Source organism: Bos indicus x Bos taurus, chromosome 13 (genome assembly GCF_003369695.1).
Source record: "Bos indicus x Bos taurus breed Angus x Brahman F1 hybrid chromosome 13, Bos_hybrid_MaternalHap_v2.0, whole genome shotgun sequence".
Classification (NCBI taxonomy): domain Eukaryota; kingdom Metazoa; phylum Chordata; class Mammalia; order Artiodactyla; family Bovidae; genus Bos; species Bos indicus x Bos taurus.
This window is the reverse complement of record NC_040088.1, coordinates 54,849,733-54,876,379: the sequence shown is the minus strand read 5'-3', so window position 1 is coordinate 54,876,379 and position 26,647 is coordinate 54,849,733. Positions and strand designations below refer to the sequence as shown.

The window sequence follows — 26,647 nt, the reverse complement described above, 5'->3', positions numbered from 1 at the left end:
GTTAGTGGACACCTCCTTTTAGGTCCACACCATCGTTGTTACTGCGAGTGACAGGAAACAGCACTTGCTGTCTTAATCAGCCCCGAAAGACACCAACAGGCAGGTCATGAACTTGGCTATAACATCCCCCTCCCAGATGACAGCTTCCTGGCATCTCCTCTCTTTTTTTTCTTCTCTGTAGCTCACTTTATATTATTGTTTGTGAAACTCTAGGTTTGAAGAGACACATCTAACTTCTATTTATTTTCCTATAAACAATGTCGATGACCAGAGCTCCAAGAACACTTGGCTACAGAACACACAATGAAAGGAACACCCAGACACGGAGGAATTATCCTGAGCACAAACTTAAGTCCATTAAAAAAAAAAAGAAGGGGACTTCCCTGGCGGTCCAGTGATAAAGATTCTGTGCTTCCAACAGAGGCATCATGGGTTTGATCCCGGATCAGGGATGAGATCTCACCTGTCTCATGGTCAAAAAATAAAAACAAAAAAACCCCAAAAAGGACAGAGCGACTTCTTTGGGTGAATAGGCATATTTTTCCTTCTATTTTTTCTTGACCTATTTCTTTATTTTCTTAATTGTGCTTGGTTGTTCTGGGTCTCGATTGCTGTGTGTGGGCTTCCTCCAGTCGTGGCAAGTAGGGGCTACTCTCCAGTTGCAGTGCACGGCTTCTCATTGTGGTGGCTTCTCTTGTTGCAGAGCACAGTCTCTAGGCACATGGGCTTAGTTGCCTTGTGGCATGTTGGGACTTCCCGTACCAGGGATTGAACCAGTGTCCCCTGCACTGCAAGGCAAATTCTTCACTGCTGGACCATCAGGGAAACCCTCTTGACCTATTTCTTAAGCTTGACTGGTGGTCCCTACCAGAGGGTCACTGCTCTCAATTTGGGGAGCTTGCCTCATGGCATTAAACAATGACCTTGTCATTGAATGTGATCTTTGTCAAACTGATCACCGGGAGGCTTGTAGAGGATGTGTGAGGGGTCAAGGGGTGGGGAGAGATGAGGCTGGAGAGGCATGCACAAGTCAGGTCACCCAGGACAAGCGAGGGCAGCCTTAGCATGATAATGCATTGAGGATCAAATGACAATCCTAGAAAGGTGCTCAGTGACAACATATAGAAGAGGGTGGGAGGGGCCAAGACCTGAAACAGAGATGAACAAGGAGATTTCAGGATCAGCTGAGACTTATGAAGGTCCTAATTACAGACAGGGGCGTGTACAGGGAGGGTAAAAGTGAAAATGTTAGTCACTCAGTTGTCTGACTCTTTGTGACCCCATGGACTGTAGCCCACCAGGCTCCTCTGTCCATGCAATTCTCCAGGTAAGAATACTGGAGCGGTTTGTGATTCCGTTCTCCAGGGTATCTCCCCGACCCAGGGATTGAACCTAGGTCTCCTGCATTGCAGCTGCTAAGTCGCTTCAGTCGTGTCCGACTCTGTGCGACCCCATAGACGGCAGCCCAGAGAGATTCTTAATTATCTGATCCACCAGGGAAGCCCATGGAAGGTAAAGGACAGAGCTATTTAAGATATGTTAGATAAGAGGAATTCACAGATAAGAGGGCAGAGAAGGGAACAGGTGGGAGAGAGCTGATGACATCCAGGCTGAGTTTCAAGTTACTGGCTTGAGGGGCTGAATGGGTGGTGGTGCCCACTGCAGAGATAAGGAGGCATCAAAGCAAGAAGACCAGGTTTGGGGGCAGAAAGATGATGATGTTACTTGATTCAGACATGAGGGCAGAGAAGCGCCTGTGCAATTTGGTGCCCAGAGATCTCCAGTTACCATGGGGCTAATGGGACCAGACACTGGACCCTTAGAGACTGAGGGATCAGTGGGACATGGGAAAAGGGGCAAGTCCATCCTTCCGAACCTCTGCTGTGAACATAAGGGGGCATAGGGATAGGAGCTGCAGGAGGAGGCAAGTCAGGGAAGGTATTTTCTTTTGTGAGGGTGAGAGTGCTGTGGATGTGGAGGGAGCGCTCTGTGGAGAAGAAGCGGCTTAAGATAGAGAAAAAGAGTGGAGACTGAGGGGAGTAAACTCCCTGAGGTGGTGGGAGGCGCTGGAACTAGAAGGTATGTAGACCCACCAGCCTCAGGTGATGGAATGAGGTGTGTGTGTGTGTATGAGAGAGAGGGAGAGGGAGAGAGGGATGGAGGTGGGAGAAAGGGACCCTGGAAGTTGGGGGGTTTAATTTGCTCACTGATCTGATCTTAAATCCTCAAACAGCATCTACATTATACAAGCCCCCAATGAGTATTCATAAACCAATACCCAAACCCATCGATGATGGTGAGTACTTAGCATGGAGTTCACAAGTTAGAAAGCTGTTGACAACCCATAGTTGAAATGATAGGCTTTTGGCTCTTAATGTCCAGCAGTGATGTAGCTCAGAATGACAAAAATGGACCAGCTGGACAGAGGAGTTTTCTCCGTAGAATAGGAGAGGGCACAGCACAGGGCAGAATGTCTCCACGATGGAGGTCCCTGTTGTCAGGAGATGGCAGGTCCCTCTCAAGAGGGACTATTGGCACACATCTCTGCTTCCCTCTTTAAGACTCCCCTTCCATTTGCTAAGGTGGTTTCCAATGGGGCTGCCAAGCTTCTGGACTGCAGGTTGCGGTTGTCCCCGCAGGGGGCGCTCTGTCCATGGTGCTGACTCTGGCAGTCCCAGAGCAGCAAGGTCAGGTCTGGGAGGGCTGCCTTTCTCACCGCCCCTCTCACCCAGTGCTGGGTGCAGTTGTCCTTTGCAGATGGACGCCAGGGCTGCAGATGAGGCCAAGCATGGAGCCCAAGATGGGTCAAGGCTAGCGATCTCAACTCAGGTCCTCTGGCCCTGCCTGCACAGGGAGCAATGGCAGGCTCTCTGATTAGCATTCTTGATGTCCCTTTTCATTTGTGAGAGGGAGACTGCGTGGTGCAGAAGGCAGGGCCCCAGGATGGGAGTCAGATCTGGCTGGACAGATACAGTAACTTACTAGCCATGCTGGGGAGAGAGTTTACTTAAACATCTTGGTCCCCCATCTCCTTATCTTGATTAGGAAAAACAATAGTGCTTCAAGGACTGTTGCAAACTAATTCACCCATAGTAATGGACAGTTGCCTTCTCTCTGACCTTTTTCCTTTTTAGGTAATTACTAAGACCCTGATGTCGCTGTGGCCATTCCTGGTCATTTGATTGATGAGAGCTGTAGTGATCAAGTCCCTTTGAGGCTAAATAATGGGTCAGTGATGGCAGGTTCTCAGCCCTCCTTCCTGTTATTCTGAGGCTGTCTTGCTTCACACCCTCCAAGGAAGTGACAGACAGTGAAAGTTGCTCAGTCGTGTCCAACTCTTTGCGACCCCAGGGACTCTACAGTCCATGGAATTCTGTAGGCCAGAATATTGGAGTGGGTAGCCTTTCCCTTTTCCAGGGATCTTCCCAAGCCAGGTCTCCTGCATTGTAGGTGGATTCTTCACCAGCTGAGCCACCAGGGAAGCCCAAGAATACCGGAGTGGGTATCCCTTCTCCAGCAGATCTTCCCAACCCAGGAGTCGAACTGGGGTCTCCTGCATTGCAGGCAGATTCTTTACCAACTGAGCTATCAGAAGGAAAAGTTTATTTCCTGGCTTAGAGGATAAACAGAATTCTGTGAGTTCCAATTCACATTATTTATTAATATATTTGGGTCGTATTTTTCCTAATTGGTTGAAAGGAGGCGCTAATTCTGCCTAGATGTTTTGAATATGCACTGCAGTGAAAGAATATATAAATGCCAAGGAACAAGCTATGCTGGGTGGCAGCACAAACACAGATCCTTGGTGACAAAGGGTTAAGATTTCTACTTGAAGAGTTCCTAAATCTTGGCTTAAGGCAGCCAATCTCCCCCATGGTCTCTTTTATCAGGTGGTTTTCTTCTGCCTTTATTCTCTGATATGACTGTACACATGTTACACAGATGTAACATAGATGTTTACAGGAAAGGAGAGTGGCAGTGAAGGCGTGGAGAGTCAGGGTGCATGGGGAAGGCACGGATGATGGACACCTGGCTTCTTGCTTAGAAAGGTCAGTATGGACACAAAGAGAAAGAGCCCAGTTGGACAGGATGTCTTTCAGAGACTCTGGTGTACTCCAAGGTCTGGGTCTTTTATGAAGATAATTTGTCATACCACTCCTTTGGAGAAATATAGCCTGTAGCCATTCTCAGAAAGGCATGAAGTTATAAACTGGGAATTCTTCCCAGGCCGAAAATCAAGGTAAAAGCACAGAATTCATCCCCAAGGGAAAATCTGCCTCCTCTCTGGGAGAAGACAAATGATCAGAGTTTTGCTGTGTGCTGTTCAGCCAGCTACAAAGTGGGGACTCAGGGAAAGTAGGGGTTCCGGGAGACAGGATCCTCTGTGGCCAGTGCTAAGGAGACACCCTCCCTGGGAGGCTGATGTGATAATTCAAGTGACAGAAGATGAGGGCCTGAGTTCAGGTAATAGAGAGGAGAGGGAAAAGCAGGGAAAGATTTTGTAAGCAGCAGCAGAGAATTAATGCCTGTAACAATCTGAAGGGAAGGAAAGGAGGACAGACTTTAAGATTTAAGCCTACTGACATTGCTGGCTTTCAAGGTAGGGAAAAGCGGCCTTGAGTCTAAGAATGTGGGCAGTCTCTTGAAAGTGGCAAAAGTGAAGGGAACAGGGCCTACTCTGGTGGTCTGGTGGTTGAGAATCTGCCTTCCAGGGCAGGAGGTGCTGGTTCGATCTCTGATTAGGGAATTAAGATCCCTAGAGAAGCTCTTGGGCCACAACAAAGACCCAACACAGCCAAAATACAATTTTTTAAAAAGTCAAGGGAATAGACTCTTTGAGAACCTTAAGCAGGCAACACAGGCCTGCCGAGACCTTTATTTTAGACCGATGTAGTTAATTAGATAAGGTTAATTTTGAATTTATAGAGTCATAAGATTTAAAAAAAAAAAAAGGGCCTCCCTGGTGGCTCAGATGGTAAAGAATCTGCCTACAATGTAGGAGACCCAGGTCTGATTCCTGGGTTTGGATGATCCCCTGGAGAAGGGAATGGCTAACCACTCCAGTATTCTTGCCTGGGAAATCCCATGGACAGAGGATTCCATGGGGTCACAAAGAGTTGGACATGACTGATAGACTAACACTTTCACTTACAAGACCAAAAAAAAAAAAAAAAAATTTAAGACTAAACTCTTGAATCTGGAAGGGCAAAGAAAGGATCCTCCCCTAGAGAATCCAGAAGGAATATGATCCTGCTGCCCACAGCTTGATTTTAGTCTTATAAGATCCTTTTTGGACTTCTGATCTCTAGAACTTCTGATCTCCAGAACTGTAAGACAATAAATTGTGTTTTAGCAAAAAAAAAAAAAACCCAAAAACAACGATTTAAGCCTATAATAAATGGATAACAATGTCACATTTGATGTGATCACAGGAGGTCTGGGGAGGTGGGTGGGAAGATGATGAATTTGGCTTTGGACCTGTTGAGTTTGACCTCCACATAATGGCCAAGAAGTAACCAGAAATAGAAACCCAAGGCTCTCCAGAAAGACCTGCTGGTAGGATGAGCTACAGGAAGCTCTGCCTTGTGTTTCTGTGCGGTGTCCATCACTAAATGTGATTTTGGCGAGATTTTCCCAGTGAGCATTTGGGAAGATGCCTGCTTCAGCAAACCACATGTCCTTGGGTCTTCAGTCAGCCTGTTGCCAGGCTAGTTGCACTGGCCTACCGCGGCAGTCCTCTGTGTATCTGGTCCCAGGGAGAGACATCGGCCTGGAGAGATTTGGACGTGTTGGCACACAGATCCTAGACTGCAAACATTGCAACCAGGCAATCTCATGCTGTCCCAAGCTTTTCTTCAAAGCTTGGTTCCCCGAACTCACAAATAACTCAGCTCATAACAAACACTTGAAAAAATAGCTAATATGCAACCAGCCCAGTGTTTTTCTTCTTGACTAATGTTCGCAAAAAAACACCAAGAAGAAGGGGGGCCAGGTACATGTCAAGTGTATGGACGTGTTCCCCTCTGATTATGAGTTCATGACCTGCTTAAATGCAAGCAAGTCCCCCTTGATGCTGCCACCCCTCCTGGCGCTACTGTTCCTCTTTGCTTTATAGAATGACTTTTCCATTTATCAGAGAAAATGTAGCCCCTATTAAAGAGAATATGACACAGAAAGCATGCTCATCAGGGATGCAAATGGTGAAGATCAGTTTTGATATGTTCCCAGCTATTAAACAAGTCAAAAAAGCATTAAAAGCAAGTTTACATTTCCTCTGTCAGCTGAGATACAGACACGTTCCCACCTGTAAGAGGCACATTTACCTCTGATTTTGCCTCTTGTGGTATCAAGGTGGCTTTGATTAAAACTGCATTCCTAGTTGTGTTCTTTAGGAAGAACTCAATTGTAATGCAATGGTGTCCTGCTCTTGAATTTCTATTCACATATTTTAAAGGCGCTGAGTCTATGCCTTGGGTGGAAGGGTTGGTGTGCATTTTAAGACCAAAGCATTTGAACCCAAACACCTCTGCAGCTGTGCAGCAGAAATAGCCTGGTGCTCAACAGACAGGGTACTCAGAGAGCTGCTGGGTCTAGGGGCTCAGATTCTGGATCTGTTTCACATGATTTGCATCAGTACTTTGCCCTTGAACTCCTGACGTGATCCCCACTCTGGCTTCACACAACCTTTTGCAAGCCCAGTGGTAAGTCAAGTCTGAAGTCTTGACTCCATTAGATTGTTGCAAACATTAAATGTGAGAAGCTTATAGTTCTCTGCAGTCACAAAATAAAACTTCTTACACTAGATTAATGAACAGAAAATTCCTACTGTTTCTGAAATATTATTATAACTTAGCTTCCCATACTGGGAAATGCATTTATCTGTGGTTTGTTGCTGGGTTGCAACTATTCCTACCTGGGATAAAGCACACAAGTTTCAAGAAGCCAAGTGGCAGAAAGAAAGAATACACAGACTTTTGTTATGTGGCTTCAAACACCAACAAAGGAATCCACAGGTTTGTGTTATTCTCAGAGACTCAGTTTCCTTTGAGATATATGCCTTCTTCCCCTCTCCCCCACCCAAAAAGCAAAACCAAAAAGGTTTTACCTTCATTCCACAGAAGCATTCTAGTGCCAGAGCAAAAACATGTGTGTTCAAGCCTTACACGCTCACGCCCTACGTTTACATGGAACTCTATACCACGACCTCTACTCCTGGCAGCGAACCAAGATAAACCTGAGTTCCCTTTTCTTTGTTTGCTCTACCCTCCTGGGCTTTTCTGACAAAGGGGAAAAAAAGCAAAAGGGTGGATACCCAATGTTCGTACCTGACACAAAAGTATAAAACCACTGGTCCCGACTTTTTGGGGAAGTCATGTTCCAAGACTCTTCGATCTAGCTGAAGCCAGTTCAAGTGTCCCCTGTGGAAAAGAGAGACCAGTGGATTAGACCTTTGGGTGTTGCCAAAGTTACCCGGGGTGAAGGTCTATGTCTGCATATATGGTACATGCTGGAGCACAGATACACGTGGACCTCTGCTTCACTCTTAAGTTCTAGTAGTTTTCAGACACCAAAGGAAACACTGGAGAAACAGTGCATCAGCAGGAGATACCATGTAACAATCACAGCTGGGGATTTGAGACCCACAGTCCATTTCCTTGATGGCACTGAAATGAAAAGGCAATCATTCTTTTTTTTGTCCTGAATTCCCTGACCACCACAGGGAAGAAAGACAGTCTTTTCTGTCTGAAGGCCTCCAAACACCCTTTAGAAACATGTTAGCAATCTTCACCATATCATGCTGGAAGCAGATTGGGGTACAAAGTGAATCAGAGACAATTTCTTTAAAAATGAAGCATACACCTAGCACAGGACCCAGCCTCTCCACTCCTAGGAATTTACCCAAGAGAAAGGAAAGCAGACATCCATACAATGACTTTCACACACAGATGTTCATGTTATTTGTAATAGCTCGAAACTTGAAACAACCCCAATGTTGATCACAGGGGAATGGACCAATTACGATATAGAAAGGAATACTACCCCGTGACAAAGACAATGAGCTATTAATACACAGAGCAACAAAGATGAATCACAAAATAATTATCCTGAGTGGGAGAAGCCAGACAAACAGAGTACAGATTGTATGATACCATTTATAGAAAACTCTAGATAGTACAAACTAATCTGGGGCAACAGAAAGCAGATTGGTGGTTGCCAGGGGTGCTTGATGGTGGGATAGTGCGTGTGTGTGGTGGGGGATGAGCAAACCTTTGGGTGTGATGGAGATGTTCATTATCTTGAAAGTGGGGATGGTTTCTTGAGTGCAGACATATCAACACTTAGGAAATTGTAAACTTTAATTGTGTAGTTTACTGCATGTCAATTTTATCTCATTAAAGCTATTTTAAACAGTGAACCGTGGAAATACTTGATGATATGCAAATGGAGTCACTTCTGCATTTCTTTCTTCCTTCCCTTCCTCCCTCCATAAATATTAATTGATCATCTTCTCCAGATAAGGGTCTGGAGATGTAGCAGTAAGCAAAATTGACACAGTCCCTTTACCCCTGATGCTTATATTCTTGTCAGGAGACAGGAACTCAGCAATTATTTTCATGATTAATTCTGCAATTACCAATAGTATGAGGACCTGTAAGGACCCGATCTAGTCTGGGGGTCCAAGAAATGCTGCTTGGTGTTTGATTGAGATTTGAAGAATGACAGAAGGAAAGCAAAGAGGAAGAGGAAATAACATTCCAAGCAGTAAGGCCAGCATGTGCAAAGGCCCTGAGGTGGGGAGGAAAACCTGGCACCGTGGTATCATGTGAACAGAAAGGGATGAGGCTGGAGAGTGGGGACCAGGGTCTTGGTGACAAGCTGAGGAGCTTGGTCTTTGAAGAGCAAGACAGAATCATAGAACAAGGATGAGCAAAGGGATCCACCTTGCCCCTTTCCTCTCCTCTCCTTCCCCAGTCTCAGCCCGTCATTCAGAAGGGTTCAGAGTCCCATCATCTCTGTGACTCAGTAAGCCCATGCTGAACAGACACTATTGCACAACATTTCTTCAGGGGCCTGACGCTGTGTAACACTGGTGTTTATAACGTATACACCCATGTGAAAGGCTGTGCTTACTGAACATAAAAGCTGTTGCATCATTGTATTAAAAGGTTTGCTCCTCCAAGCCTCCAAATAATGAAAGCTGGAGGCTTTCCATCTCCATTTTGAGATGTCTTTCAAACCGCACCTTCTGCGCACAAAAATAAACAAACCCCTCTTTCAACTAAGCCCGAGCCCATGGCTCCAGAGATGAGGATGAGGGCTGCCTCAAAAGAGTGTCTGTCGGAGGAACTCTGGCCTCTTTCTCCTCCAGGAATTTTCATCTAGACAAAACATGTTTTTTTATTAACTTTATCTTTCATGTTTAAAGCAGTATCTCAATTCTGAGTATAAGGGTTAAAAAAAAAAAAGAATGGAAAAAAGTTCTCTGTGCAAAACGATTGGACCAACATCTTCCAGAAAGGCACGATAAATTTTTGTTCGAAAGAACACGGGGTCTGGAAACAGAAAGCCTCAATGCCACCATTGTCTCTGGTCAGACCTGAAATGTTGACAATGCCCCGTGGGGATCATGTTGTTTTAAACCTCTGTGCCTTAACTCATGCTGTTCCCTCTGCCTAGAATGCCCTTCTTCCTCTCCACTGCCCAGCGAAGTCTGGCCCATCCTTCAAGACACAGCTCTCCTGTGTCTCCTCTGGGAAGCCTTCCCTGGTACCCCTTCCTCACACCACACACCAGCCTGGGCTGCGGGTCCTCCTCTGGGTGCTCCAGCACCCATCCTGGGCACAGCTCTGTGGCTGCCCTTCCCAAAGTCCATGGAACTTACTCTGTGTACACACTTTTCCTCAACAGACTTTCTACATATGAAAAACACAGAGAGATCTACTCCCTCAGGTAACAGTGTGTGCATTTTTGATTAACTGGAAGGTAAGACAAACAGACCTCATTATCAAGGTGTAATAACCCACAGTCTCCCTCCACCCCCACTTTGGCCTCTGAAAATGTCCAAAGTCTTTCAGGATCCTCTCTTTGTGCTCAGCCTCCTGCAAACACGTCATATGCACGCTCACCCCAGTACTTCGATCATTTGGTTTCTCCTCCTTGGAACATTCTCTCCATCCTCTTTATCTGAATGCTAGCCACTGTTCAAGGTCGAGTTCAAATCTTACTTTTAGTGAAGCCTTCTGATTGCCTGAGTCTGGGTTTTCTTTCCAATGTCTCCAGAGCTTCTGGTTTGTGTCATCTGCAAGGCATTTAGCAGAGCCTAGTACAATTAGTTATTTAAAAAATAGGACCTGTTTCTACAGCTCAGTTATGATTTCAACATTTAAACAGAATCATCCCTAGAACATAGCATAGCACTTGGCAAATATTATGGACGCCGAAGTACTTGCGCACTGGTTAGATGACTACCTCTGCAAGAAGCTGAGGTGCGCCCTGATCTCAACTTACAAAAGTGACTGAGTGACAGCACTGAGAGGTCAGTGCCACTGAAGGGAAAGTTTAATGTTCCTCATGGTTTCCTGGAAATGAGAGGCACCCACCCCATGCAGGGTCATGAGAAGAAGCTCCAGTGTTGTTCATGAGGCAGAACGGAATATGGGGAGGACACAGGAAGAGACTTCACTGGGGTTTTCATGGAAAAGGCACGAGGGACAGCTTAGGACTGGCTAGCCTGAACAGTGCTGGTGGACCCTGAGTCTTCAGAACTATCCCTGGTTCTCTGGTAACTGGCTCTGGGGTGATTAAGGATGGGAGGGGGAATACTGGCTTGGGGTTTGGGAGTTACTTAAAGGAGGTGGTTCAGAGTGTGGCCTCAGGGTCACAGAACTTTGGCTGTTAGTTTGGGATGGAATGGAAACAACTTTAGCTGTTAGTTTGGCCCTGTAACTAATGATCCCAAACAAATACAGAATCTGTAAAAACTCAGAACAGAAATTTATCCAATGACCATGCAGATTTAAATTTGAATCTTTTGCCTTGCAATAACTCCTGATAAAGAGTCTGGTGAGACTAACCTTTTCCAGAATCTTGCAAGAGAGAGACTAGAATGGTGAACAGCAGTTTTCCTATGGTCCCAAATGCAAGGAATAAGGAGGAATCGAGATGGAATGTTCTACCTGTGCCCTGAGGATCCATCAATGGGTCAGGCTTGAGAAATTCTCATTCCACCCAAGGGCACAACATTTCTAACCACTCAGAGTGCTGGGGATTTGATCTGGGGGCCATAATTCACTTGGTGGAGAACCTGAAAGTGGGAACCCTTTGAAGAAATACAGACCATGTTACTAGGGTACCACTCTACGGGGTTTGCTCATTGCCCATCTTCTTCATCCATGTTAATGGAGAACAAACAGATGGATCCCACTTCCCTAGGTAATTTCATTGCCCACACTAAACTTTTTAAAAGAACATTATAGGGATGAATTCCTTGGTTCCCAGCCATGTATTAGTTCAGCATTGATCAAACCATGAAATGACTAGATTAAGAAAATGGTCAAAAAGCAGAAAGAACAAGGAGGCCAGGATTCCCCCGTAACTGAATAGTTGGCCTTGGAGAGAAAATGAACTTCCTCCCCCTACTTCCTCTACTCAGATTCCTCAACCCCACTTCTGCAAGGAATGACAGTGCACACACACACACACACACACGGGGTTCTGAAATCCTCTGGGAGGGCTCTTCCTGCACCTGGAGTCCCGCGACCCTTCGACTTTATGTGCCTGTAAAATCTCTCCACTACAAAGGGGCTACAAAAGGAAAGACTGAGGCACCAGTAACCCACCCTGGGTCCCTGAGGATAACTGCTCAACATCTGGGCAAAAGCTAAGGGATAGATTAAAAAGGAAACAAAATCTCACTTCTGAGGCCACCAATTTCCATGCATTAAAATATTTCCTGCTGATTGCGTTGGGTTCAAGGTCACATTTTCCTACACCCAACAGTATCAAGGATAAGGATTCCTCACTGTCCGTGATTTTTTTTTCCTTATGTAACACCTCTCGTTCCCAACATCAGGTCTCTTCCTCAACCTTTCTTTTTCTTTTCTTTAAGCTTAGGTAGGATGGGAAGCAAAGAGTAGAAGAAGCATTTTCTCTGTACAGTTTAACTAAGAGATGCCTGATAGCTTGGGTTTCATTATCTCATTGATTTTTCATTTGAGAATTCACATCAGTACATTGGCCTGTAACAAAGCAAAAAAAAAAAAAAAGGTCCCAAGAGATGCTCAAGGTATTTTTGTTATTGCTTGACTGAAAACTATCTTTAAAGCTGAGCAAGATAACACCTATTGGTTTATGGCGGCAATAGGTCAAACTGTTGGGTCAGTATTAAATATGCAATTGCTTCTAGGCAACAGAAATTGGATGCATTTATTTAACGCTTTTAGCGTCTCCATACAATACAAATAGATTTTTGGTTCATGGAAGCTTTAATGGAGAAGGCCTTAAAGGGAGCTTTGTTTGTAGAGAATCACTGGGGTAGGGGTGTGTGATAAGTCTATCTGAACCCAACAGTCTTGAACCCCAGGGGAGAATGAGACTCGGTGCCTTTTAGAGGTTTTTATTGTAGACAACTGATTCTTAGGGAATGCGCTTCCAAAAAATGTCAAAGCAAGAAGATGAAGTTCTTTTAGGTGTTACTAGATGGACAGGCTAGGTTTGAAGTTCTTCAAAAGGAAGATTTCTGCTCTTCATTCAGTCCAGTGTCTTAGGGTCAGAAGTATGTGTGCTCAGCAAGGACAGCTAGGAATACTGGTTTAGCTAGACTCCCTCAGAGTGGCTTTCAAGAGTGTGTGTGTGTGTGTGTGTGTCTACAAGAGAGAGACACACACACAGATGAAGTTTAAGAGAAGGAATATATAGGGAGCCTGGATGACTAAATCATGGGCTATTTTGTCCACCTGAATTTATGCCTTTAATTTTTTTTATTACACACAGAGAGATTGTTTGCTCTACAGTGTCCTCTGAAGGCTACTCAAAATTTTCTTTTCTAGCATCTCCTACCTATAACTTAAATATTTATTGCCTAAACTACAAATACAAGCTCTCCAAGTGGTCACAGGCCAGCTACTTCTGTATCTCCAGACTCAGTAGTTGATGCTAAATAAACATTTGCTGAGAAGCGAATACATTGGCTTTAGATAAGCCCCATAGATCAATATTGCTGTTGGTTCCATGACTGCCCTCCACGTCTGGACGCTGCTCCCGCCGTAACTGAACAATCTTTGTATCCAATGAGAATTCACCTAGGCCAGGCCCGGGTTCCCCTGTACCACTGGGCTTTGGGAGGAAAAGGTCAGGAGAAAGATTGGATTCCTAAGACCCCTTCTGGTTGCCTCATTCTTTTTTCTCTTAGCTGCACACAGGAAGAGTTCTGCTAAAGCCCTTTTCTGGTTCTGAACAGAAGGTCCTGTTGTTTGCCACGGCGTCTGAAGGTCTCAGCGGGCTGTCTCCGAGGGGTAATGAACGCTGAATGCCACGTTCCCAGAAGCAGCTATTACAACCCGGGCACCGAGGTTGTAGCCATTGATTTTCTCCTCGGTCGCACAGTACTGAGCATTTAATGAATGGAAATCCCAAACCTATTTCCAAATAAATTACATTCCCAGGGCTGCAACTTGTGGTGGTTTCTTCTGCAATTGGAAAACCGCTTTTCTGCTTTTTTAAATTGCACATCAGCTTGTGACTGGGGATGCTCATCGACTAGCCCCTTTTCACATGTCTCGGTCCATGCTGGTCCTGGTTCTAGTCAAGGGTCACAGGACTCAAAGGTGCTGCTGAACCGAGGGTTCTCTTCACTGTCCTGGCATTGGGTCTAAAACGGATGCAATTCCAGTGTGATATGGGCATTTAATTAACCAGATAAATAACACTCCCTTATCAGTACCTATCCACGGCTCAATTAATTAAGACACAGCATGTTGTTTTTTTTAAAAAATCCTTAATCGGTTCTTCAACTTAGATTCTGGCTTCAGAGTGCCTGTGAACCTTCTAAAATTTAAGCACTAATTATTCTGTATGTAAACAATTGTAGGGGTGAGGGAATGTAACTTCTTAAATTTCACAAGGGTCTGTGATTAAATAAGAGGTTAAGAACTATTCATTTTCCTAATTGGTACGTGAGAATACACTAGAACTGTACATGGCTTTGAAATGTGCAACAATGGCTTAACTGAGTTTTGTATCTTTCTCCTTCAACTTTCTAAATACTTCTTAAAGTGTTCTTACACAGATACTCATTTACAACATTTGACAAACAATCCTTAAAATTTATGACAGGAAATTAAAATTAAAATTTAAATATGTTACAATTAATCATGACTTCACCTTGATGGGTATTTGACTAATAGCCCTAATAGTCTAAAAGCTGTTCAGTTATTGCTGTTGATGGTGGGATCCTCTGTCAACTTTTTTATTTTAAAAATGGAAAACTTGGGTGTTACAGGTGTTTGCCTATGCCAATATTCTGTAATAACCTAAATGGGAAAAGAGTTTGAAAAAGAATAGATATATCTATACATACAACTGAATTACTTTGCTGTATACCTATACATTGTAAATCAACTATAGTCCAATATAAAATAAAAAAATTTTAAAAATTAAACACTTGGGTGTTATCCATGCTTGCCTATGTCCAAACTCGTTGAGCTGTACACTTTAAGTATGTGCTGTGCTCGCTTAGTCGTGTTCCCCTCTTGGTGATGCTTTGTACTGTAGCCCGCCAGACTCCTCTGTCCGTGGGATTTTTCTGGCAAGTATACTGGAGTGGGTTGCCATTTTCCTCCTCCAGGGGCTCTTCCTGACCCAGGGGTCAAACCTGACTCTCCTGTGGCTCCTGCACTGCAGGCGGATTCTTTTACCTTCTGAGCCACGGGGGAGGCCTTAAATATGTGCAGTTTTGTATGTCAATTTCACCTCAGTAAAGTTTTTCTTTTTAAAAAAGAAACCCAAACAGAGGAACAATGATGACAGAGAATAGATCAGATAACTAAAAATAGGGCTTTACATATTTAAATTATACCATCAGAACCATGACTTATGAAAAAAATCAGCCTGAGTGTTGAAACAGCAGTGGGAATATTTCAAAAATAACATACAAAAATAACTTTCCTTAAATGATGAATGTTAGTGTTTGATAAATGAAAATCTCGGTTATTCTATTTGCACTCTAGCAAACACGAAATCTGAAGTTCTGAGTGGGTTCTTAACAGGTTTCCAGAATCTGGAATGGGGAAGAGTTTATAACTTTGCAGCCTCATGGCATGAGTCCTGATGGGCCTCAAATATTCAAAGTTAGAATGAACTCAGCTTCTCTTCCTGGATCTGGAGGGAGGGGGCAGAGACAACTTACACCAGCATCCCTCTGCTCTATGAAAGCGGTTTTCAAACTGGCTACACATAAGAATCAACTGGAGAGCTTTCAAAAATCCTCATGCTCAGGCGACACCCTGACCAATTAAATCAGAATTTCTGGGGGTAGGGCCCAGACACTGGCATTTTATAAAGAGTCCAAGGTGAATCCAATGTGGGGTCAAGGTTGAGGACCACGTCAGTAGCAAAACATTAATTATTTTAAGATCCAATTTATACTAGGACTTCCCTGGTGGCACAGTGGATGAGAATCTGCCTGGCGACACAGGCAATATGGGTTTGATTCCTGATCCAGGAAGATTCCAAATGCCATGGAGCAACTACATCCAAACACCTCAACTACTGAGCCCGTGTGCTGCAACTAAAGCCCATGTGCCTGGAGCCTGTGCTCCAAAACATGAGGAGCCACCTCAATGAGAAGCCTGAGCACAGAAAACATGAGAAGCCACCTCAATGAGAAGCCTGAGCACAGAAAACATGAGGAGCCACCTCAATGAGAAGCCTCAGCACAGCAACGAAAAGTGTAGCCTCCGCTTGCAACTAAAGACTGCATGTGGCAATGAAAACCCAGCCCAAACAAAAATATATAAATAAAATTATATTAAAAAAAACTCACACTAGGCTCTTACTTGGCTTCAGAATATTTTAAAGACTGCTAAAATGTCGTAGTTTGCATGGATCACCACACTTCAGATATTCATTGATAACCATCTACGGACACCTCAGAGATAAACTGGGTGATTGCTTCCAGACCACCAAAATAAAGTGACTGTCACAAAAATGAGAGTCACATGGATTTTTTGGTTTCCCAGTGCATATAAAAGCTATGTTTACACTATACAGTAGCCTATTAACTCCACAGTAGCATTGTCTAAGAAAACAAGGTACATACTTTAATTAAATATACTTCATGGCTAAAAAATGCTAACACTCATCTGAGCCTTCTGTGAGTTGTAATCTTTTTTACAAGAGTAACATCAAAGATCACCGATCACTGCTACTGCTGCTACTGCTAAGTCACTTCAGTCATGTCCGACTCTGTGCGACCCCATAGACGGCAGCCCACTAGGCTCCCCGTCCCTGGGATTCTCCAGGCAAGAACACTGGAGTGGGTTGCCACTGCCTTCTCCAATGCATGAAAGTGAAAAGTGAAAGTGAAGTCGCTCAGTCGTGTCTGACTCTTAGAGACCCCATGGACTGCAGCCTACCAGGCTCTTCCATCCATGGGATTTTCCAGGCAAGAGTACTGGAGTGGGGTGCCATTTCCTTCTCTGTCACCGATCACAGACAACCATAAAAAATACAGTAAAAATGAAAAAGTTTGAAGTATTGTGAGAATTACCAGACCATATGACAGAGACACAAGATGAGCAAATGCTGTTGGAAAAATGGCACTGACCGACTTGCTCAATGAAGGGTTACCACACAAACCTTCAATCTGTAAAAAACAGAGTATCTGTGAAGTGCAATAAAAGAAACCATAAAAAAACAAAGTTCACCTGTATATCTTTTTATTTGTGCAGAGTTATTAAAAATAAAAGGGGCTAAATGCACTTGAATCCAGAAATAGAAAAAGACATTCAGTGGGAAAAGTGGTGAAATTTGAATAAAGTCTGTAGTTAAGTTACTCACAGTATCAATACCAAGGTTAATGTCTTAGTTTTGATACTTATCACACAGTATTTATGATATTCACATTAGGGGAAGCTGGGTAAGGGGTATATGAGAATTCTGTACTATCTTTGCAGCTTTTCTGTATAACCAATTATTTCTACATAAAAATTTTAAAAATTGAATTACAAAAAACAGAAGATAGACCTAGTACTAATCCTGCATTGATTAACTAACGGTAGGAAATATCCCTGGACACAGAGTCTGGCACTGTGGCCTTGGACACTATTAATGAATGCAACTTAGGGGTGAAAGGAACTTAGAGAATCTTCCAGTTTCGTCTACATTTTGTTTCATATTTCTTTTCTCCATGCCCATCCAGAGCCTACGAAATGTCATCAACAGCATTTCACACTGAAAGACTCACTGACTATACACCAGTCACATACTGTACTATTAGGAATTATAACACTGCTGGCAACTCCTAACACTAGTGCAGTATTTTATAGCTTATAGCACTTTTTTCTTCTTTTTTTTTGGCTGCACCATGCAGCATGAGGGACCTTAAGTTCCCTAACAAGGGATGGAACTGGTGCCCCCTGCACTGGGAGAGTGGAGTCTTAACCACTGAACTGGCTGGGAAGTCCCTACAGCACTTTATAAGTCTTGTTTTGATCTGAATTGGGAAAAAGGCAAATGCATGGGGTATGCCATGGATTGTGATAAAGGATGAAAGTTCAACTGCATTTTATTATTAAATACACAGTGTAGTACCCGCAGAAATCACACACACACAACCACACAACCCTATACACATGCATAATTAGAATATCCAGTTATTAAATGATCTGGCATTACTGTCTAGCAGTGCGCAGTGTGAGAGCTGAGGCAGGATACAGGACAAGGACAGTGGTTACCGACGTATTATCACCACCCTAGACACTTCCCTGGTGGCTCAGACGGTAAAGAATCTACCTGCAATGCGGAAGACCTAGGTTTGATCCCTGGGTCAGGAAGATCCCTTGGAGTAGGGCATGGCAACCCACTCCAGTATTCTTGCCTGGAGAATTCCATGGACAGAGGAGCCTGTCGGGCTACAATCCATGGAGTCACAAAGAGTCGTACATGACTGAGCACCTAAGCACACCACACAGACCAAGCCTCACCCACAGGCACCATTCTTTGGTCACAGCTTTCATTCATTCCTTTCCCACCAAGAAAAGGAGCAAAGGTCAGATGACCAAAGAGGCCATGAGCCAACGCCTTGGCCCCAGGTGTGGTCAGCCCTTGACTGACAATGGCCTGAGTCACAGCCACCCCTGCCTTCCCTTTGTTCTGTCTCCTCATCCTGGTCTCTCGGAGGCTGGTTCCTGGTTTCCTAGGGGTCCCTGATACTCACTGTTCCCTGGTGAGTCAGGCCCACCTGCCATCTCTTTTCCAGGAACTGTCTGCCAGCTGCAAAGTCTTGTCTACCGATCTCGGCTGGCTGTCCACCACTTCTACCATCGCCAGAGGAGCCCTCCCACCCACACCCAGGTGAAGAGGTTGGTGGTGGCCACTCTTCCTCTGGACGATGCCAGACGATGGTTCATATCCTGCCTATCACCCCCACCCTCCCCAACAGGGCTCTCCAGCTGCCAGTTCACAGTCCAGGGAGAGGGACCCTTCCCGCCAGCCTGCGTGCCTCCAGCCTGCGTGCACGTGTACACACACAGACACAGGCACACACACACAGACACACACACACTTGCCCCACCGGCCCGGGGAGCCAGGAGGTCAAGACCTGGAACAGACAGACATAAACACACACACACTTTCCCCACCAGCCCAGGGAGCCTGGGGCAGACGGGCTCCATTCGATGGGACAGGTGGGTGGTGCTGGGTGGTTTTCCTGCTTTCATCTCTCCTGGGAGCAGAGGGACTTTCTCCCTGATGTTCATTTCTTCCTGGCTGGTGCCATTAGGGCTGTGATCTGAAACCTTCGGCAGGTGTATTTTTTCCTCCTGGGCCCAGGACAATCACCTCATTCTCTGACTTGTTTATCCAAAAGGGAAGTCGAATTGGGACCCATCTTGAGTTCACTGGCTCTCTGAGAAGAGGAAACATACTTGGGAAATGTGAACAATGGGATATGATGAATTGAAACTGTGGTTTCCTTCTAATTAGTGAAAAATGTCTGAGTACCAGTTGAGAAGGTTACAGTGGTTTTCAGGAGAAAGGGTAGAAAACAAGTACATTCATGAAAGTGGTTATTCTCCATGTATATTTGTACATTTGTCTTAAAGCATTTTTGAAAATTACTTCGCTGGCTCTTTCCCATCACAGCCCTCCAGGTCACAGCCCTGTTTACGAGGTCCCACCCGCAGGCACAGCAATCCTTCTAGACCAGGAGCAAGCAGTCCTTCCTCCCTTCCGGCTCTGTTCTCCGAGGCTCCAGGGCCAGGGGAAGCCTGTTCCTCCCGACTTTCTGGAGCCAGGTGTGACTCTGCCCCCAATACTGCTCACACTGCCACCTGAAAGGTTGCTGATTTAGAGGGTTGATAATCTGCCCAGTCTGCCCCAGACAGTCCCAACTTACACCCTCTTTTACCCACAGTGTCCTGATATGGATGATAAATGCTACGGCCGCCCCATCCACCTGCAGCTCCCGGAGGGTCCTCGCACATATCCACCTGATCATCTCTCCCACCGACCAATGTGGATGCCTCCAGTCCTTGCTCTTGAGCCCAACCTGCTTCAGTGGGACCTGCCTCCCAGAGTCGTCTTGTCCAGATGCTAACCTAACCCTAATCTATTAATGTTTTAGGACATCATCTCTGTAATTCTAAGGATCTGGAGGAGCATGTATGCAAGTGTGTGTGTGTATGTACAGAGGAGCAAGAACTGTAAAACATTTGCTTAGAACAGTGTATCGAGGAATTTGTGCAGGTGTACACCGTACTCTTTTATTAACAATATATTAAGAAGGAAATTGAAATTTTAGTAAAGATACTCCTTCCTTGTGTTGCAAAACACCACTTTAGAGAGCCAAATTGAAAGATCACTGAACACAAATGTACTTTTCATCAGATGAGCAGTCTGAATTTTCCATTTTTATAGTCTACTTCATCGTTGACAGTGAAACTGCACAGATAACTCTTCATTTTGAATTTATCATCGCATTGACTTCCTGTTATTGTTATTCCAGCACTGGAAAGAAATGCTGCATTTCCAGACGTTTTCGTTTAACGCTAACAGAAAACAAACCCAGACAAATCTTTTTTTAAAAAGAAACATTTCAGTTCTGAACACGCACCGGCTTGATTATAAGAACTGGTTTACCTAATAATTTCATAATATGAGCATCACCCTAATTATATCCCTTGGCTGTTCCAGGCATGATCACAAGGCCTTTGAAATTCAAATGATGAACTTGGACTGACCCTGAACCATGAGACCTACGTGGCCTGCAGCAGCCTCCACTGCGGACAGTTGAGACAGTGCGATTTCGGGTTCCACATTTTCCCTTCGGGTTCTCTGAACACGTGGGTACTTACGTCTCATCCGTGAAGGCAATTCCAAAGTATTCCTTCTCCTTCAGGTTGAAGTGAGAGGCCACGAGGTCAAGCAGCTCCTTGGCCAAAAGCTTGGGCTGGAGAGAGAACAAAATGGGAGAGTAAGAGACGAGAGATTCCGTTTCCTGAAACATGCGATCTCAATCTCATATTTCTTGAAGGGAATGTCTCAAAGTTCAAGAACATCGATACACATGGTTTTTATAAAACCCAAGGAGTTGACAGTGAGGACAGGGCCATCAGTGGACTGAGACCTTCTGCCTTGTTTCCTGGTAGTTTGTTCTATCAACAAATGCTACTTGCTCATTGACAAGGCTGTCAGAGCTCACAGCTCTCCCCCCCACCCCCCACAGGAGAACATTTTATACTGAGTTGACATGAAGATATCTTATTAAAAAAAATATATATATATATATACACACACAAGAAAGTGAACGTGAAGCCGCTCAGTGATGTCCGACTGTTTGCGACCACATGGACTGCAGTCTACCAGGCTCCTCCGTCCATGGGATTTTCCAGGCAAGAGTACTGGAGTGGGTTGCCATTTCCTTCTCCAGGAGATCTTCCCAACCCAGGCATTGAACCCGGGTCTCCCGCATTGTAGGCAGACACTTTACCATCTGAACCACCAGGGAAGTCCCTTATATAAATACATAGTCATACATATGTAATGGGCTACCCTGGTGGCTCAGATGGTAAAGAATCTGCCTGCCATGCAAGAGACATGGGTTCGATCCCTGGGTCGGGAACATCCTATGGAGAAGGAAATGGCTGCCCACTCCAGTATTCTTCCTGAGAAATCCCATGGACTGAGGAGCCTGGCAGGCTACAGTTCATGGTGTCACAAAGAGCCAGACAAAACTAAGCAACTAACACTAACATATGTAATATATATATGCTGTGACATACATCAAATATATATTGCATAACACAAATGTTATATAATACTATAATATATTAATACTATAATTAATATATTATAGAATGTGAAGATAGATATATTGGTTTGGTCAATAAGCTCATTTTGATTTTCACATAAGATATAATGGAAAAACTTGAACTTTGTAGCCAACCTAATATATATATATATATACCATGCACTTATATAGTATTTGCTATGTGCTATCTGCTATGTGCTAGGGCCTATTCCAAGCACATTACAAACACCAGCTTCTTTAACCCTCATCACAACTCTATAAGGTGGTTCTATTATTAATTCCATTGTATGGGGAGGAAACAGGTGCCCAAAGATTAAACATCTCTAAGTACTGTAGTTGAGATTTGAACTCTGGTTCCAGAGACTACCCTTGACTACTCTATGTGTGTGTGTGTGTGTGTGTGTGTGTGTGTGTGTGTGTGTTAGTCGCTCAGTCATGTCCGACTCTTTGCGACCCCATGGACTATATAGCCCACCAGCCTTCTCTCTCCATGGAATTCTCCAGGCAAGAATACTGGAGTAAGTTGCCATTTCCTTCTCCAGGGGATCTTCCCAACCCGGGGATCAAACCAGTGTCTCCTGCATTGGCAAGTGGATTCTTTACCATCTGAGCCACTTGGGAAGCCCTGATCATTCTATATGCTCCCATAATTTAAAATTCAAACAATAAGAGTAACTTCCTGACAGAAATGTTAACATTAAGGCCAGAGAAACTTGAGAATAGTTATTTAAGAATAAACCAAAAATTTGCCTTTCCAAGAATATTTTTATCATCAACTCTTTCCTGAACATCTCTGCCAATCTAAAGGAGTGTGTCAGAGCCTTAGGTATGAAATCATTGTAGCTGTTTGCATTGTCAATACATCCATCACTCTGGCCTATCACTGTTAAGATGACCACAGACTACCAGGCAAATATTTTATTTTCTTGGGCTCCAAAATCACTGTGGACAGTGACTGCAGTCATGAAATTTAAAGGCGCTTGCTCTTTGGAAAAAAAGCTATGACAAATATAGACAGAGTATTAAAAAGCAGAGACCTCTCTTTGCTGACAAAGGTTCACATAGTCAAAGCTATGGTTTTCCCAGTAGTCATGTATAGATGTGAGAGTTGGACCATAAAGAAGGCTGAACACCAAAGAATTGATGCTTTTGAACTGTGTTGCTGGAGAAGACTCTTGAGAGTCCCTTGAACAGCAAGGAGATCAAACCAGTCAATCCTCAAGGAAATCAACCCTGAATATTCATTGGAAGGACTGATGCTAAAGCTCTAATACTTTGGCCACCTGATGCGAAGAGCTGACTCACTGGACAAGACTCTGATGCTGGGAAAGACTGAGGACAGGAGGAGAGGGTGGCAGAGGATGAGATGGTAAGATAGCATCACCAACTCAATGGACTGAGTCTGAGCAAATTCCAGGAGGTAGTAAAGGACAGGGAAGCCTGGTGTGCTGCAGTCCACAGGGTCACAAAGAGTCAGACACGACTCAGCAACTGAGCAACACCACCACCACCAGCTTCAGATGTAGGAGGGGAAGGAAAGGCTGATAATAGAGATGTGGAGCCAAAAGGTGTCAACTATTTATAAATTGCCTCCAAGATCAGGTTTTTGTAGATGCATTGCCTTTATTCTACAACAACTGCCCTGTTCCAGCAAGTATACTCGCTGGATGTCTCTAAGCACAAAGCAAAAAAGAATGCAAGAAGAGAAAATGTGTGTGTGTGTGTGTATTTCCATTAATGCAAATTAGTATACCATTCCTGAGTAAATTTCCTGTTCTGATGGTTACTTTGTTCCATTTTTCTATTAAGAGGGTGGATAAGATGTATAAATCAAGAGCTACATAGCAGGACTTCCCTGATGGTCCAGTGGTTGAGGGTCCACCTGCCAGGGCGAGGGACACGGGTTCGATCCCTGATCTGGGAGGATCTCATGTGCCACGGAGCAACTGGACCTGTGCACTGAAACTACTGAACCAGTGTGCTGCAGCCACTGAAGCCTGAAAGCCTAGAGCCTGTGCTCCACAATAAGAGAAGCCACCACAGTGAGAAGCCCACGCACAGCAACTGAGTAGCCCCCACTCGCCGCAACTAAAGAAACCGTGTGTGCAGCAACAGACAGCCAACACAGCCAAAAATCAAATAAATAAAAATTAATTTTAACAAAGAGTTACATAACAGTTTTAGAACTAGCATCAGTTCAGTTCAGTCGCTCAGTCGTGTCCGACTGTTTGTGACCCCATGAATCGCAGCACCCCAGGCCTCCCTGTCCATTACCAACTCCCAGAGTTGACCCAGACCCACGTCCATTGAGTCAGTGATGCCATCCAGCCATCTCATCCTCTGTCGTCCCCTTCTCCTCCTGCCCCCAATCCCTCCCAGCATCAGAGTCTTTTCCAATGAGTCAATTCTTCGCATGAGGTGGCCAAAGTACTGGAGTTTCAGCTTTAGCATCATTCCTTCCAAAGAAATCCCAGGGCTTATCTCCTTCAGAATGGACTGGTTGGATCTCCTTGCAGTCCAAGGGACTCTCAAGAGTCTTCTCCAACACCACAGTTCAAAGGCATCAATTCTTCGGCGCTCAGCCTTCTTCACAGTCCAACTCTCACATCCATACATGACCATTGGAAAAACCATAGCCTTGACTAGACGGACCTTTGTTGGCAAAGTAATGTCTCTGCTTTTGAATATGCTATCTAGGTTGGTCATAACTTTCCTTCCAAGGAGTAAGCGTCTTTTAATTTCATGGCTGCAGTCACCATCTGCAGGGATTTTGGAGCCCCAAAAAATAAAGTCTGACACTGTTTCCACTGTTTCCCCATCTATTTCCCATGAAGTGATGGGACCAGAACTAGCATATGATCTCGCAATTCCACTTCTGGATATTTACCCAAAGTAAACAAAAACACTAACTTGAAAAGACATATGTACTTGTTCACTGCAGCATTATTTGCTACAGTCTAGACATGGAAGCAAGCTAAGTGTCCGTCTAGATGAATGGGTAAAGAAAATGTGGTATATACACACAATGCAGTATTATTCAGCCATAAAGAAGAGGGAAATTTTACCATTCACAACGACATGGGTGGACCTTGAGGGTATTATGCTAAATGAAATAAATCAAAAGAGAAACACAAATACTATTTGGTCTCACTTATATGTGGAATCTAAAAAAGAAAATTAAAAACACTTCATAGATACACAGAACAGACTGATGGTTGCCAGAGATAGGGGGGATGAGTAGGGGCAGGTGAACTGGTTTAAGATGGTAAAAAAAAAAAAAAGAGTTACGAGACAGTTTAGTTTCTTATTTTCACTTTTTTGGTGCTACTAAGGACTGTGCTGTGTCCCCCCTCCCAAATTCATATGTGGAAGCCCTAAACCTCGTTGTGATGGTTTTAGGCAGTGTGGCCTTTGGGAGCTGATCAGGGTTAGATGAGGTCATAAGGGCAGGTTCTCATGATGGGATTAGTGTCCTTATAAGAAGAGATCCCAGCGAGCTGGCTTGCTGTCTCTCCACCAGGTGAGGACACAGTGAGAAGGCTGCAGTCTCCAAGTCAAGAAAAGAGCCTTCATAGAGCCCAACCAGGCTGGCACCCAGACCTCGGACTTCCACCCTGCAGAACTGTGACAAAATCAGTGTCTCCTATCTAAGCCTCCAGGTCTATTGTATTTGTTAGGCAGCGACTAAGACAGGGGCACTTCCTTTGATCCAACAAACATTTATGGAGTGTCTAAAATGTGTAGGGCACTAGCGAACCCTGCAGGAGATACAAAAATGCACAGCACACAGTACTTGCCAATAGGCCCTCAGACTCTCTTTAGGGCACAGAGTAACAGCTAGTGTTCATTGCAAAAAGCCAAAGCAGATGGTCCCATCTCTGCTGCCTCATCCTGGGCTCCCAGCATGGCAGCCTCGGGGTCTCATCACCATCAATTTACCAATGAAAATTGCCAAAAATGATGACAGTGGTTTTGAAGCAGGGGCAGAGCTTCCTCCCCCCAGAAAACATAAATCAACAGGAGAATCCATTTTGATAAATCAATGTCATCCCATATGCTATGCTTCCATTCACACTAAGGAAGGCAGGGGAGTCAATGTGGCACATCTCAGAGCATCATTAATGAGTGACAAGTAGGATCAGAGGGGAGGAGGGCTCTTGAAGCTTCAGGCTGTATTTGTTAAGGGATGCTGTGGGGCTGTGTTGCTAGCATCACCTCCATCCCCACAAGGCACCTGGCTGCCCAGATAACAAGTATTTAATGCAGAGGCTGTGACCCAATGGAGGGAGGTAAGGCTGATTTTTACATTGCAAAGTACTGTAACTCATCCTTCCAAATGCTTGCATCCCTTTCAGAACAGTCACAGCATTTCTATAATCTGCTATTTCTTTAAACATTTTGATCATGTTTGGGGTCTGCCTTTGAAGCTGGTGTCTCATGTGTAAAAGCATCCTCACTGGTCTTGGAACAGATTTTATATTTTTTTAAATGGCAAAAGTCACATGAGGCCAACTCTGGTGAATGGTGATAGAGGGTGCACGGGGGGAGCACACTGGATCAAACTGTTTTCTAAAATGAGGTGTGACTGGTAATTCATTATTTGTGGGTTCTTAGAGGTAATGGGGAGATTCCCAGCCCAAACTTGGAAATGATGGAAATAAGATTTCCTTCTCTTTGAGAGTTAAACTTGAAAGCCATCATCTCAAGAGAAATGACCAGAGGTATACAAATTTACCCAAGAAAAGAAGCGAGTTAAACTTGAAAGCCATCATCTCAATGGAATTGACCAGAGGTACACAAATTTACCCAGGAAGAGACAAGAAGTCATCTATCACATGACTAAATACTGTAGTCGTTCCATAGAATGGGCTGAGTGAATGACCAGCCTGTGTGCAGAAGTGGTGGGGAGTCTGGGAAAAGGAAATGAGCTGAGAAAAGTACTGTAGTCTTAGCCCATAGGCCTTAAATATTAATGTTTGAGTCCCAGCAGTAAGGCCTTTTCTCTGTAGAAATGAAGGCATGGGGCTACCTTAGCCAGTCATTTGAAACAGTCAAATTACATATTTAATTCCCCTTCTTCCAATCTCATGCCTTTCAAAGAACTTACTGAGGTACTGT

General features: G+C 44.4%; 1 protein-coding gene across 9 annotated transcripts in view; it reads right to left on the bottom strand.

The window, feature by feature from the left end:
* FRMD4A (FERM domain containing 4A) overlaps nt 1-26,647 on the bottom strand; it is a 682,056-nt gene that overhangs the window by 151,918 nt on the left and 503,491 nt on the right. For all 9 annotated transcript variants that reach the window (XM_027559897.1, XM_027559895.1, XM_027559900.1 and 6 more), the window contains 2 exons: nt 20,574-20,668; nt 7,326-7,418 (listed from right to left, as the gene is read on the bottom strand). In XM_027559897.1, the coding sequence (XP_027415698.1) occupies nt 7,326-7,418; nt 20,574-20,668 (188 nt within the window). The remainder of the gene's footprint in view (nt 1-7,325; nt 7,419-20,573; nt 20,669-26,647) is intronic.